This window comes from Aulonocara stuartgranti (genome assembly GCF_965226115.1).
Source record: "Aulonocara stuartgranti genome assembly, chromosome: 3".
Taxonomy (NCBI): domain Eukaryota; kingdom Metazoa; phylum Chordata; class Actinopteri; order Cichliformes; family Cichlidae; genus Aulonocara; species Aulonocara stuartgranti.
In genome coordinates, this window is record NC_138941.1 from 64827340 (window position 1) to 64840466 (window position 13127).

At 39.8% G+C, this 13127-nt stretch overlaps 1 protein-coding gene across 1 annotated transcript; it reads left to right on the forward strand.

Moving 5' to 3' along the window:
- Positions 1–1344: 1344 nt before the first annotated feature.
- On the forward strand, positions 1345–12376 carry LOC309703179 (uncharacterized protein; the record flags this gene model as incomplete). The annotated part of the gene is made up of 6 exons (XM_082527887.1): positions 1345–1375; positions 1680–1943; positions 2023–2342; positions 2458–2465; positions 11828–11883; positions 11991–12376. The coding sequence occupies 6 exons, from the start codon at positions 1345–1347 to the stop codon at positions 12374–12376; spliced, it is 1065 nt and encodes a 354-aa protein (XP_082384013.1).
- Positions 12377–13127: the final 751 nt, after the last annotated feature.

A 13127-nucleotide genomic window follows, 5' to 3' on the forward strand; every position in this document is an offset into this window, starting at 1 on the left:
TGTGTAGTGTTGGCAGGAAGACCGTGACAGGTCAACCCGTATGAAGCCTTCCCTGTTTTCTGGATAAAAAAGACTTTAGAAATGTGTTTCCCACACTGATGACTAATCACAGTGTCGGTCTTTGTCTCAATAAGAGAAGTTTTATCTGTTTCTGACAGCAAGTCAGTGGTTAAAGCAGCCTGATTACTGATGCAGTCACTCATCAGAAATCAGACCACCTCCAGCTCACTTCCTGTCAGCTGAACCACAGTCAGGTACAGAAACATGCACGTTGTTTCCACAAATCTGCAACATGACCAGCACAACAGATGGCTAAGACAAAAATTAATCAAACTATTTGATAATTAATGTTGAGATTCTCTCATAGAGGCAGGATACACCCTGGGCGGGTTCGCCAGTCTTTAACTATTTTAAAGGGTTTTTTTTCTCATTTTTGTTGCAGACTGACAGAGAAACCTTTGCTTCCACTGAAAACCACAACACTGGTATCCTGTCAGAGAGGAAGAGGAGGAGGATTTGACTTTGAACTGGTCAAAGTGTTGATCTGATATCACCAAGTGTGGGATGAAGAACGCGTCTGTGCTGTGCCTGCTCTGTAAGTACACTGTAAAACATCTACTGGTTCTTCATCACAAACATCCATTGTGGTGTACAATCAGAGGTGTTTTAGATCAGTTTTTATTGAGGAGACTGAGGCGAAGATTCGGATCAACAGGAAATATTTAACTATAAGTAAATACAGTGCAAGTGACCGATATAGAAATATTGCAGCAATCATACAGATGGGTGCACAGGAGTTTAAACAAAGTCTGAATACAGTTTTCAAATGTGATGAATTATGTTTTTTTTTTGTTAAAGTCAGAATCCTGCTTTAGAATCATACAGAAGCAATATACTTAAAGAAATGGTACTTATTCAACAAAATCATATAGATGAAATTATTGCATCATATTGTTTTACTTAATTGTGTTTCAATGTTTGAGATGGTTAGAACAACTTACATACTGCTGAGTAACTTTATAGTTATAGTTATAGCATCACATAGTAATTAAATGAATGGCAAGGAGTACAATCTTCAAAATATAGTGGAGGAGAAATAGAAAACTACAAAACAAAGGTTTAAACATATGGTATAAATCATACTCTGTAAGTACTTTATATTCAGTCATGTCAACACTCTATGTAGGATATAGGAGAATAAACTGTTTCTTCCTCTCTCCACTTATTAGTGTGTAATTCAACCAAACCCATGACGTCTGTGTTCTCCACAGTCTGGTGGTTTCGCTGCTGTTTCGTTGAATGCCAAACTCAAAATTACACGAGTCTCATTTCTCTTTAGTTCTGATGTCACTGCTGAGCAGCTCAACATGTCAAGGTCAGTCAATTTAAGCCATAACTGAGTTACACGAATGGTCCTTTTTTATGCTTTGCTGTAGCATGCGATGATAATTATCACAGTAATTGATGGCTGAAGCCTGCTGAATATTTGACCCTCAAAAAAATGAAGGACGTATATTCACCCTTAAAATAATTCCAGATACGAAAAACTGATCAGTATTTGATAGAGTTGATTTAATCAGGAGGCAGACAGTCTGAGACTTGAGATTTAAGTGGTTTTAACAGACTAGAAGAAGAAAATAATTTTTCTTGCATAATATCCCAAAACATCCCCCTCACAGCTGGTCTGACTGTGAGTCCCAGCAGCTCTCAGTTCTTTGAAGGAGACTTTGTGTCTCTGAGCTGTGAGGAGGACGACAGCTCTGCTGGATGGACTCTGAGGAGAAACACAAGCAAACAACAGAGGACTCAGTGTGGAGATGAGTGGGGAACATCAGTTAACTCTTCCTGTGACATCAGCTACACCGTTGAACGAGACAGTGGAGTTTACTGGTGTGAGTCCAGAGAGGGTCCCATCAGTAACATGGTTAACCTGACAGTCACTGGTAAGCTGAGTGTGTGGAGTTAGTGTTGATGAAGCTGTGTGTAAATGGATGAAATGCTGTAGTTTGTCTCTGTGTTGAGGTGGATCAGTGATCCTGCAGAGTCCTGTCCTCCCTGTGATGGAGGGAGATGACGTCACTCTGCTCTGTAAAACAAAGACCACTCCCTCCAACCTCCCAGCTGCTTTCTATAAAGATGGCTCCCTCATCAGGAAGCAGCCTACAGGTCACATGACCATCCAGCATGTTTCCAGGTCTGATGAAGGCCTCTACAAGTGTGACATCAGCGGTCATGGAGAGTCTCCATCCAGCTGGATCACTGTCACAGGTGAGGAGCTTCACTCTGATTTCCCCTTTTATTCCATCCACATATTCATTGAGCAGGTGGGCTTCTCTCTGCAGGTAGGCCCTCTGGCTTCATCTCCCTTCATCTTGTGATGAGACTGGTCTATTACATGGTGGTTTTCTGTCTATGTCTCATCTGCACTCTCCATATGGTCTCTTTATTTCGACACAGAGCCAAAGGTAACACTCTGAATATCCTTGATTATTTGCTAAGCTTGTTAGCTTTTGACTCATTTAAATATTTCTGATGACTTCATATTACAGGAAATGACTCCCCCATCTCCTTGGCAACAATTAATAATGCTGAGGAAAGACTTTCTGAGGACTATGTTGATATTGTGGAGGTGACCACAGAGCATCGGTTCTGAGCTAATGCTCCATCAGATGGTGGAGATCATAAAAGTCATCATAATACGAGACTCTGTTTGTCGAACTTTGTGAATACATTTTTGGTTGTTCTGTCAGCACACAGCATGTTTGCTACATGTTAGTATGAGAAAAAGAGCTTATCAACTTCTTTTATGTTCATGTCAGTGAGACAGTGGAAGATATGCAGGCTTCCTTAACAGCAACATGAGTACATTTCACCAGTTAACATGTTATACATATATTTAGACTGTGGCTGTTAACCCACACAAGTTGTTTGGTTTTCCACAGACTCGTGTACAGCCTGCAGCCTTACGTGTGACACCCTTTTGTGCAACTGAAAATCTGACTGTGGCTGTTTTAGCCATCTGTGGTATCTTTGCTCTCAGCTATTTTAATACTCTTTTAGATACTCTAGGAACAACAAGTAAGCCTGAACTGTGTGAGCGAAGTGCTCTAATAGGGTGATATGGTACTACAAGGTCATTAAGATAAGATGGGACCTGATTATTTAAGACCTTGTATGTGAGGAGCAGGATTTTGGATTCAATTCTGGAGCCAATGAAGAGAAGCAAATATAGGAGAAATCTGCTCTCTCTTTCTAGTCCCTGTCAGGACTCTTGCTGCAGCATTTTGGATTAACTGAAGGCTTTTCAGGGAGTTTTAGGGCATCCTTATAGTAAGAATGACAGTAGTCCAGCCAAGAAGTAATAACTGTATGTACTGAAGGGCACAATAATGGTCAAAAATTATTCCAAGATCCCTCACTGTGTGGTCATCCCCATAATCCTTCTGGCGAAGAAAGGTGGGGCTCTATGGGTCTATACTGTAAGGTTAATGAGGTCTCACAGTTTGATGCCTACCCCTGACCTGATTCGACAACTTCCTTTTTACAAAACCGGTGTCATGTATTTAATATATATATTGCTGATTATATTTGCTGGTTATATTGCATTATATAAGAAAGGCCTAACTCTGAGTACACTCTGTGCCAAAAAGTGCTGACAGGAAACTGCATGCTTTTGTAGAGCGTGCTTTTGCACCCAGAAAGTGAAACTAAGCAGAGTGTATGTGACGTCTGAAGTACCGAAATATATAATATAATAACGCCATATAAGACACATGTGGAGCTTGTAATGTTAGAGATCCTGCAACTGGCGTTTGGGCTGTGCAGGGGTCTCTCTCTTCCGGAAGATGATTGAATAAAAAAGAAATATAAAATGTTTTGACCACTATGAGTCGGGTTTTGTCTGTTCTATCATGGGGACAAAAGAATCGGGGTTAATACCGGACATCGACATGGACAAGGCTACTGACAGATTCCCTTCTCGCCATAGTCTAAGGAAAAAATGTCCTTCTCCACTCCATACAGGTTGTAACAATCCATCACACTTCCCTTTGGATGCTCGGGGACCCCGTCAACTTTCCAGGACCACATTTACTTCCCACATGCTGCCTATGCTGCCACCTAACTTGATGATGTCATCATCAATAGTGATATCTAGGCAGATTATTTGTAGTGGGTGGCTGCAGTTCTGCAGTTCCTGAAGCAGATGGGGCTCACACACTGAAGCTGAAAAAGTGTGCTGTTTGACTGAGGGCATTACATTAAGCTGCAGGGGAGGGGTTTATGCGGTGGTTTCAGGGGGCGGTGTCAGACATGACTGGCCAATGATTGATGATTCCTACTCATCCAAAGGTCACCCCCCCACACCCGTATATGACTTAACTTTAATGGTTCACCATTTACAGCATAGGATAGCCCCTAAATGGCCAGAAGTGAACATCCTTTACCAGATAAGGAAACCAGAATCTCACATGAAATGTGCCTGCAGTTAAACACTTACAGCTATTGCGTCCCCCACCTAGATGTAGGAGAGGAACAGAAAAAATATCTAAGCATGCAGTTCAAGGCAAGGTTTACAAATTTAAGTACATTAAGTAAAGTAAATTTTTGTGTCAAATATAAAGAAAAATGTCAGATATGTGTGGTTAGTATTTGAATTCTAATAACTTAATTATCAGCATTTAGGGCAGCAGCTTCTCTTTGTGATTTTCAAAAAGCTGAGCTTAGGTGGTTTGTTCGGCTCACTTTAACTGGTTTACCATGATTCAAGCGAGAGCAGGCTTTTGTGACCACAGCTAATGAGCCGAATGTTTTCTTTTTTATGATATTCACTTTAACAGAAAAGGAACTAAACATAAATCCAGACAAAGAAGCTGTGCAGCTCCAAAAAAAGTATTTTTCTTCTTGTGTTAACATAAATTTTCTGCATCTTTAGTTTTCCACACCCTAGACTCAGTATTAGTGACTCACCTGTTTACACACCTGGTCTCTCGATGCTGGCCTACTTTGCTTCCAAGTTCATACTGGACACTCACCTACCTGCCCTCCTGTTCTCAACAATCCTCTGGACTTTGGAAAGAACAATATTGGACATCTTGGATTCTCACTCCTCTGCTCCATCAGACACTCTCCTGGACTCCTCTTCCTCAATATCACTGCTCTCCATTTTCCCAATTTAAAACTTGTGCCATGCACAATATCTTTGTAGCTTACCTTAAGTCTGCATTTTATTCTGCAACTTGGCCTACTTCCTTTTTTTTGCATTTACGTATGATTTTAGCCTTAGGTTTCTTCAATGATTTCTTTATTCACTCTTACTGACTTCTGATTTTTTCAGTCTGTGGCTATTTAGAAGTATCGTTACTATAGTTGGAATAAAAGCCAAATATAATTTAAGATGTTTTAAACTCAGGTGTGACGCTACTGTCCCCGCCCCTTGCAGGTTCTGACAGGCTCATGACAGAGAAGCAGAGATTATGATAGGTTGGTCGGTAGTGTTGGCTAATGAAAACTTGTGACTTCACTCTCAGGTACTTCTGAGAAAAGGACTCATCCATGAGGTGCTAAACTGCATGCCAGCCAAACAAAGACTGTTTTCTGGGCATGTGTGCTCGTGTGTGAGATGATAAATGTTTGCATGTGTCACCTTAAATGTTTCGTCAATAGACACCCCACCCTTACACTTCTCATGTCAGTCAACTCTCTGGGCCAGTGTTTTGTGTTTATTAATATTATCATTATTATTCTTATTATTGATTATATATTCTAGTTGAGAAGTTTTCTTCCTGTGTTTCCTTGTGTGTTTAGTTTAGAGATGGACCGATCCGATATTACGTATCGGTATCGGTCCGATACTGACCTAAATTACTGGATCGGATATCGGAGAGAAATAAAAAATGTAATCCGATCCATTAAATATCAACAAAAGCACCTCACAAAACTTGCGACATGGCGTAACTCGGCTCATAACCGTAGCACGTCGGAGCAGTATGCATCACGTGATAGAGCGGCTGTGTGTATTTGTAGCCTCGCTACCAAACCAGCATTTCATCTCCAATGATGTTATCCCAGAGAGAAGTAAAGCAAGTGTGTAAGTTCATCTCTGAATGTTTGTAAAGCATTCCCACGTTAAGCTTAACAACCGATATATGGAGCGACTGCCTCTCTCTTTCCCTCTCCTGCTGCTACTTCAATTATGAAACTGATTAATGATCAGCTGATCGGCTTTTCTGTCCCGAGTCTCTCTTGTTTGTTTTTGGTCAACTTCGCACCAGAAAGAAGAAACCAGCAGCTGAACAACAGCAGCACGTTTAAGCTTGATAAGCTGTTGTTAGAATTTATTTAATATTACTTTCTACACCAGGATCCTTTTCTAAGCAGCTGACGGCTGGTAACTGTGCAGGGACGGGTCTAGCAAAGTTTAGCCGGGGGGGCCGATAGGGCATGAACAGGGAAAAGGGGGCACAAAGACACACTTTTCTTTCTTATTCTCATTTAAAATGTCTAGCTTTTAATAAATAATTATCTGAATCTTACACCCAAAGTTTATGTAATCTTATGTAAAATATATAGAAGTCCATTACTGTATATAGTAACTGTTAAGTCTAATATACCCTAGTAAGCTATAGTACTTTTTCCTCTGGGAAGGTACCATCTGTGCAGTCTGCAGTTCTGTTGAAGAAAGATGTTGAATCTATTTAATTATTCTTGAAAAATAATTGATTTCTGTGCATTTTTTTCCACACTGCATAAAATTAAAGTTGATTACGTTGATTAAGCATCATGAGGTGGAGGGTGGGGGGTGGTTCCCTATTTTTTTTTTTTTTTTTGCTGGGAGTTTGCAACCCTATTAGTTAGTTTATTGATTAAGAGAGAGTTTGATTTAAAATTAGAGATCTATCAATTGCAAATATCACAAATCTGAAATATCAAAGATCCTTGTACATTGATTCAGAGTTTGGTCTATACCATTCAGTGAGCTATTAATACCAATCATAGAGAGTAGAAATAGGTTGAGGTAAGTGAAAGAAAACAGCAAACATTTCAGAATGCTACGTCACCTTGTTCCCAAGTTATCACAGTCAAAGAATTTTTGGAAAACTTGACCACTGACCTTGTGGTCAATGTCTTTGAGATTTGAATCCTTGTGAGAGTTTTCTTAGATGCACCAATGGTATCAGTTTACAATCCTAGGTGACTTCCTCGAGTTATCACATTCACAAGATTTTCATAAAACTTGACCTGTGAACTAGATGTTGAGATTGAGGTCGCTGAGATTTAAACTCATCTGGAATTTTATTAGATGCACATATACCTGCACATGTCCATACATATAAAAGGTGCATTATGCATGAAGTGGTGACCGTGGATGTCCACAGTGTCCAGTGACTCATGACATCGTGATTGAGGAGTTATAGAGTCTAACGGCTGTCGGGATGAATGAAATGTGAAAACGCTCCTTCCTGCAGCGAGGGTGTTTCAGTCTCTGACTAAAGGAGCTGCTCAGCTCACTCACATACTCATGCAGAAGGTGATGTGGGTTGTTCATGATAGACAACCAGCTTTACTAATATCGTCCTCTCATCCATCGCCTCCACAGACTCCAGAGCACATGTTTAAAGTTAATTATGAAAAAATATGAAAGTGGTGAGTGGCGCTATAAAAGATCCAGTTAATTTACCATTACCATTTACTAATCCACCCCTGTGACTGTCCATAAATTAAATCTGCCAGTTGGCATAAACAAGTTTTCAGTTTGTTTATAATTCTAGTGCCATCTGTCATTTTAACACAAAACGGATAAAACAGCTAATCTGTTAAATTGATTAGATTTTGATGTCTCAGCTGTGTCAACTGATGTGATGTTTTTTCTGCTGTAAGTCATTTTCTCAGCTAACCTCCTGCAGAGACTCAAATCTTATTAAAGTACATGAAAGTATTTCTGTGTGAGCAACAGAACATCTGTGGGAGAGATTCACATCAGAACTCATGTAAAGGTCCATTTAACAAATCCACTCTGTGTTTGTTCACAACAAGGTGCATTTCTGCCACCATAAATGTAGAGAGTCCACACAACTGTCATACGGCCTCATTATCTGGCAAACTTGAGGATGCAGCTTTGTTGGATAACTATTACACTACAATTTGATGTTAACATGAAAAGATATTTTCTGATAAACTGTTATAAACTTGAGTTTCTCAATGCAGCATTTTACCAAATGTGCATAGTGTGGTCTCCTTATAATGAAAGAAAATCAGCATACCCTTTCTCACTGTCCCTCTCTCCTTCTGTTTTTCTTTTCCTCCATCTTTCTCTCTCCCTTTCCTATCCCTCACTCATGTCTGTCCCATCTGTAACAACTGAAAATAAAATAAAATAAATAATAAAAACAAAGATCGATCAAATGGACCAATACGGCAATGCCACGATGATCCATTTGGCAAAATAAATCCATTGGGTATCTTTGTTGGTCTTCAGACAACAATTCTGACGGCTAAAGAACCGAATGGGACAGGCAAAAAAAAAAAATAAAAAATCTTAATGCAGTGATGATGGTCTGTGCTGCAGTGAGGTTTAAGTTAGCTGTACATGAAAAACTGGAACGCACACACAAACACACAGGATCTTACCCATAGTAGCTTTTAGTGATGTAGTAGAAAACGTCTTTATAGTTCAGAGGATAATCCCACATGTGGACGTCTGTCAGCTGACCATCAAAACCCGGGAAGTCAATGACAGGCTCACCTGCCCACACATACTGAACACACACACACACACACACAAACGCACACACAGTGAAGGTTTTATTGGCTAACAGGGGTGTTTGCTTGTGTTTTTTTTTAGAAGAAAATGCTAACTGCTGTAGACCTGAAATATGATATATATAGATATATATCTATATATAGATATAGATATATATCTGTATATTTTGTTACCCATACCCAAAAATGGCTTTTAAACTTTTAGAAAGGTTACAGCTTCCTCACTGTGTCATCATTTATTAGATGTTATGGATGCAGTAACTTTTCCACTCGGCTCAAGTCTGAAAGATGTTAATAAATAAAAGTGTTTCCTTTTCTATGCTAAAAAAAAAAAAAGAAATTCAGCATAATGAAAATGTGCTGTAGTTGTTTTGTTTATTTTGATTATTTACAAAAACTGAGCATAAATTGTGGATTTATTTACATCCCCAGGAAACAATAAACAAACACATAAATGAAGAAAATGAGAGGGAGAAGAGGAGCAGGCCTTGGCCTCAACACTGCAATCAGCAGCTGAGTCCCACGTATTAATGTAGCCATCTCTCCCATCAGTCTTACATCTCACACTGTTAAGCTTGTGCTCATAGTAAGATTTCCCTTACAGTTCCTAATGGCTTGGACCATTGCCTGTTCCAAGCTGCCCTTGGTGACATGGAACGCTGTTTTTTGTCCCCTCTTGAAACACAATAATACCCACTGTTCTTCACTCATGCATGTTGCTCTACCCAAACTGTCCACAACTTTCAAAACTGCCAGGTGGTCACTCCCTGTCATTCTCAGACTCCAAGCTAAGGGGTCACTTCCTCTTCTGACACCATCTAGACCCCAACCTGGCAGCATGTTACTGTGACTCACCTTCTGTATAATTTCCACTGAAGAGGATGTGAGATGTGGGCAGTGTGTGTGAAACAAAAGCAGTGTATGAAATGAGGTATTATTCTGCTTGGAGGAGGAGACTCTGTTATCTGAGCTTTTTAAGGTTCACTTTCACTGGCATGATAAGAAGTCTGTTTTATATAAGGAAAGATGAGGAGCGTGTAGACGACCTGTGTCGACATATTGTCACAGCCTTTCCAAATGACAGAACTGGAGGAAATATTTTAAATAGGTCATAATTAAAGACCTATAGTGCCTGAGGATAAAATAAGCATTTCTGGGTTTTTACAGCAGTTTTGGAGTCCAGTAGAAGAGAAAGACACCAACTGGAACACAGACAGATCAGCCAAATAAACAAATCAGGTGAGCATGGATGCTTTGTTAACAGTAACATCACCAATATTTATGTTATTAAGTATTATTTTTGGATATTTAATTGAAAATGAAAAGATGATTACTTCAGTGAAGTTTATAAAAGTGTTATTTAATTTTAACAACTACAAAATATTCACAATTAAAATGCTTTTCAGGCCAAAGAGAAATGTAATGATTTTAATGTTTGAAGTAATTTATTATGTTGTAAAATCAAGTTGGATTACTGATTGCAAAAATTACAAACAAGACCATTTCAAAATAATTTGACCAAGCCCTGATAAAGCCCTGCTGATAACAATAATAGAATAAAATAATTTTAACTGTAGCTAACTGACTCCAGACTGTAGTTTTAGACAATAATTTAGAACCAGAAGTGGCCACAGCTAGATTGTAGTTCCCTTAGCACTTAGTACATGATTCTGGTCACAGTAAAGGTTAACTGGAACAAGAGAACTGTGAAAAAAACTTCAAAGATCAAAAAAGAGCATAAAGCACAGACAGTGGCTGCAGTGGATACTGCGCTTTTAACACAAGGTTTCAGTTTAGATCTTTGTATGTTATAAGTTTGCTGTTTTCCACAGCTGACAGATGTGGAAAACTGATGACTTAAGTGCGACAAAAGTAAACATGAGCAAACCCCCACTAGGTTTTGGATAAAGTGTACACTCACTTCCTCTCTTCCTCACTTCCTCCACTTGTATCTCTGGTAGAACTAAAAGGAGGACGTGAGGATGTGAAATTTGGGAAATGAAAAAAGTGGAAAGATATCCTGCCATGGTCCTGGGCCATTTTACCCAGTGCTTTGGATTTTTATGCATTTTTGGTTTTTCTATATTATTTTTAGGTTCACTTGTTCTCTGTGGTTATTCTGTGGTTCCTAGGTTGTTTTTTTCTGTATTGTTTATTAGATTTCCCCTCGTGTCTTTGCCCTATGTGCCTCCCTCCGTGTGTCTGTGTTTATATTGTTTGAGTTTTTGTACCTTGTTTCCCCTTGTTTTATTCCATCTTGTTTCCCCAGCCCATCATGTCTGCCTCTCTCCCCATCCACTCTACATCTCTGTTTTACTTTGATATTCTCCATCAGTGTATGTCATATTGTGTTTGTTCTTCCCCTGTCTCATTATTATTATCCATCTGTGCTGTGCTCCAGCTTCCCTCGTTGTCTTCCTGTGTATTTATGTCAGCGTCTTCCCCCAGCTCTGGTTGACCTGTTATCATAATCCTTCTCTTTCTTTTTGATGTATGCCAACTTCTGCTTTGTCAGCATTTAAATAAGGATCAAATTTACTTTGACTTGCCTTTTTTAACAACTGACTCACAATCTAAACACATTTTTCACCTACACTGTTTGACTGATTTGAAGTCCTTTGCTCAAAGTCATAATCAGTATTTTCTTTATAGTTATAGCGTGAACCGTTATAACTGATGGTATTCTTTGGTGATGGTTTTTGAAGTTTGTTATCGTTCCGCTCTTTCCGAGCCAGGAATTACAATTTTTTTTGAACCTGTCAACCCAGAGTCTGTGCATTGTTCGGCTAAGTCGGGCCACCAAGACCTTTTTTGCTGCCGCCGCAGCTTCCTCCATGGTCCGCCTCCAGATTTCATTCCCCACCGCTTCCCACATGGTTGTCTGCCAGATTTGATTCACCACTGCTGCGGCATTTCCTACATGGTCAGAGCCCTGAACTGTTTTGTTGCCACTGCTTTCACGTGGGCAACCCCGGGAACTGTGTTTTTCTCTGTTATCGGCTCTGTTTTGGTTTGTATTTTCATTTGATCTCACACATTGACTCTTCACTTCTGTCTCCTCTCACAGGGAAAAGATGATCTGCAGGATCCTGCTGCTCATCATCCTCACCTCATGTGTCTCTGGTTAGTTTACGGCTTCACTTTATGAACTCCAATTAAAGCTCAATAACATATTTTTTACAGTTCTCAGAGTGTCTGCTCCTCTCTTTCCCTCTCTGTCTCCGCAACAGGATCATTTATAGTAAATGTGACACAGACCTCCTATCAGGCAGAGGAGAACCACAACATCACCCTGGAGTGGACGTTCACAACCAAACCTGACCCCAAATACATTTTTATCAACTGTGACCAGAAAAGTAGTGGCAAAGTCCATGAAATTTTCAGTAACAAAATCCAGTATCATATACGTGATGTTGTTGAGGTGTCAGTGTCTCAAGATGAAAGGTTTTTAGGACGCGTCCAGAGTGACAAAGATGCCCTCAGAGAAGGACGAATTAAACTTCAACTGTCCAGACTCAGGACTGAGGACTCGGGCATGTACACGTGTCATGTGAAAACCGATTATGGGTCTGGCTCTGCCAGCAGTGAACTCGAGGTCACTAGTAAGTTGAGTTGACTTTTCTTTCTAAAATCTGATTATCTTGTAAACTGTGTGGGTTATTTAACTTGACTTAATAGAGTTTTGCTGCTCAAATCACTTTTGCTGCTTTTAGCCTGTTCCAGTTCTTAGAGTGTCTGCTCCTCTCTTTCCCTCTCTGTGTCCTCAACAGGATCATTTGTAGTGAATGTGACACAGACCTTCTATCAGGCAGAGGAGAACCACAACATCACACTGGAGTGGACGTTCACCACCACACATGACAGCTCCTGGAGCTACCTTTTTATTCACTGTGTTCAAATGACTGATAGCGAAATCTCAGACTTGTATCATTTCTATGCTGGTGTTGAGGTATCAGTGTCTGAAAAGTTTTCAGGACGAGTCCAGAGTGACAGAGATGCCATCAGAGAAGGACGAATCAGACTTCAACTGTCCAAACTTAGGTCAAACGACTCTGGGCTGTACAAGTGTGAAGTGAGGGACGGTAATGGCTCTGGTTCTGCGCGTTGCAGTCTCAGTGTTATTCGTAAGTGTTAATAGAATTTATTTTCTAATAGTTGGTTATCTGTAACACTGGCTGCCATGTGTATTTGTGTAGACTTTTTGAAGTTGAGGATTTTGTAATTTGAGTAATCTACATGCCAGCAACCATTTTGATGATTAACAAAGAATTTTTTGTTTTTCCTTGATAGCCATTGTTGAAAATCGTCAAACTCCAAAACCATCTTTAATTCCACCTCAAGAGACTAAAGACAGGTCTGGTCGTGTT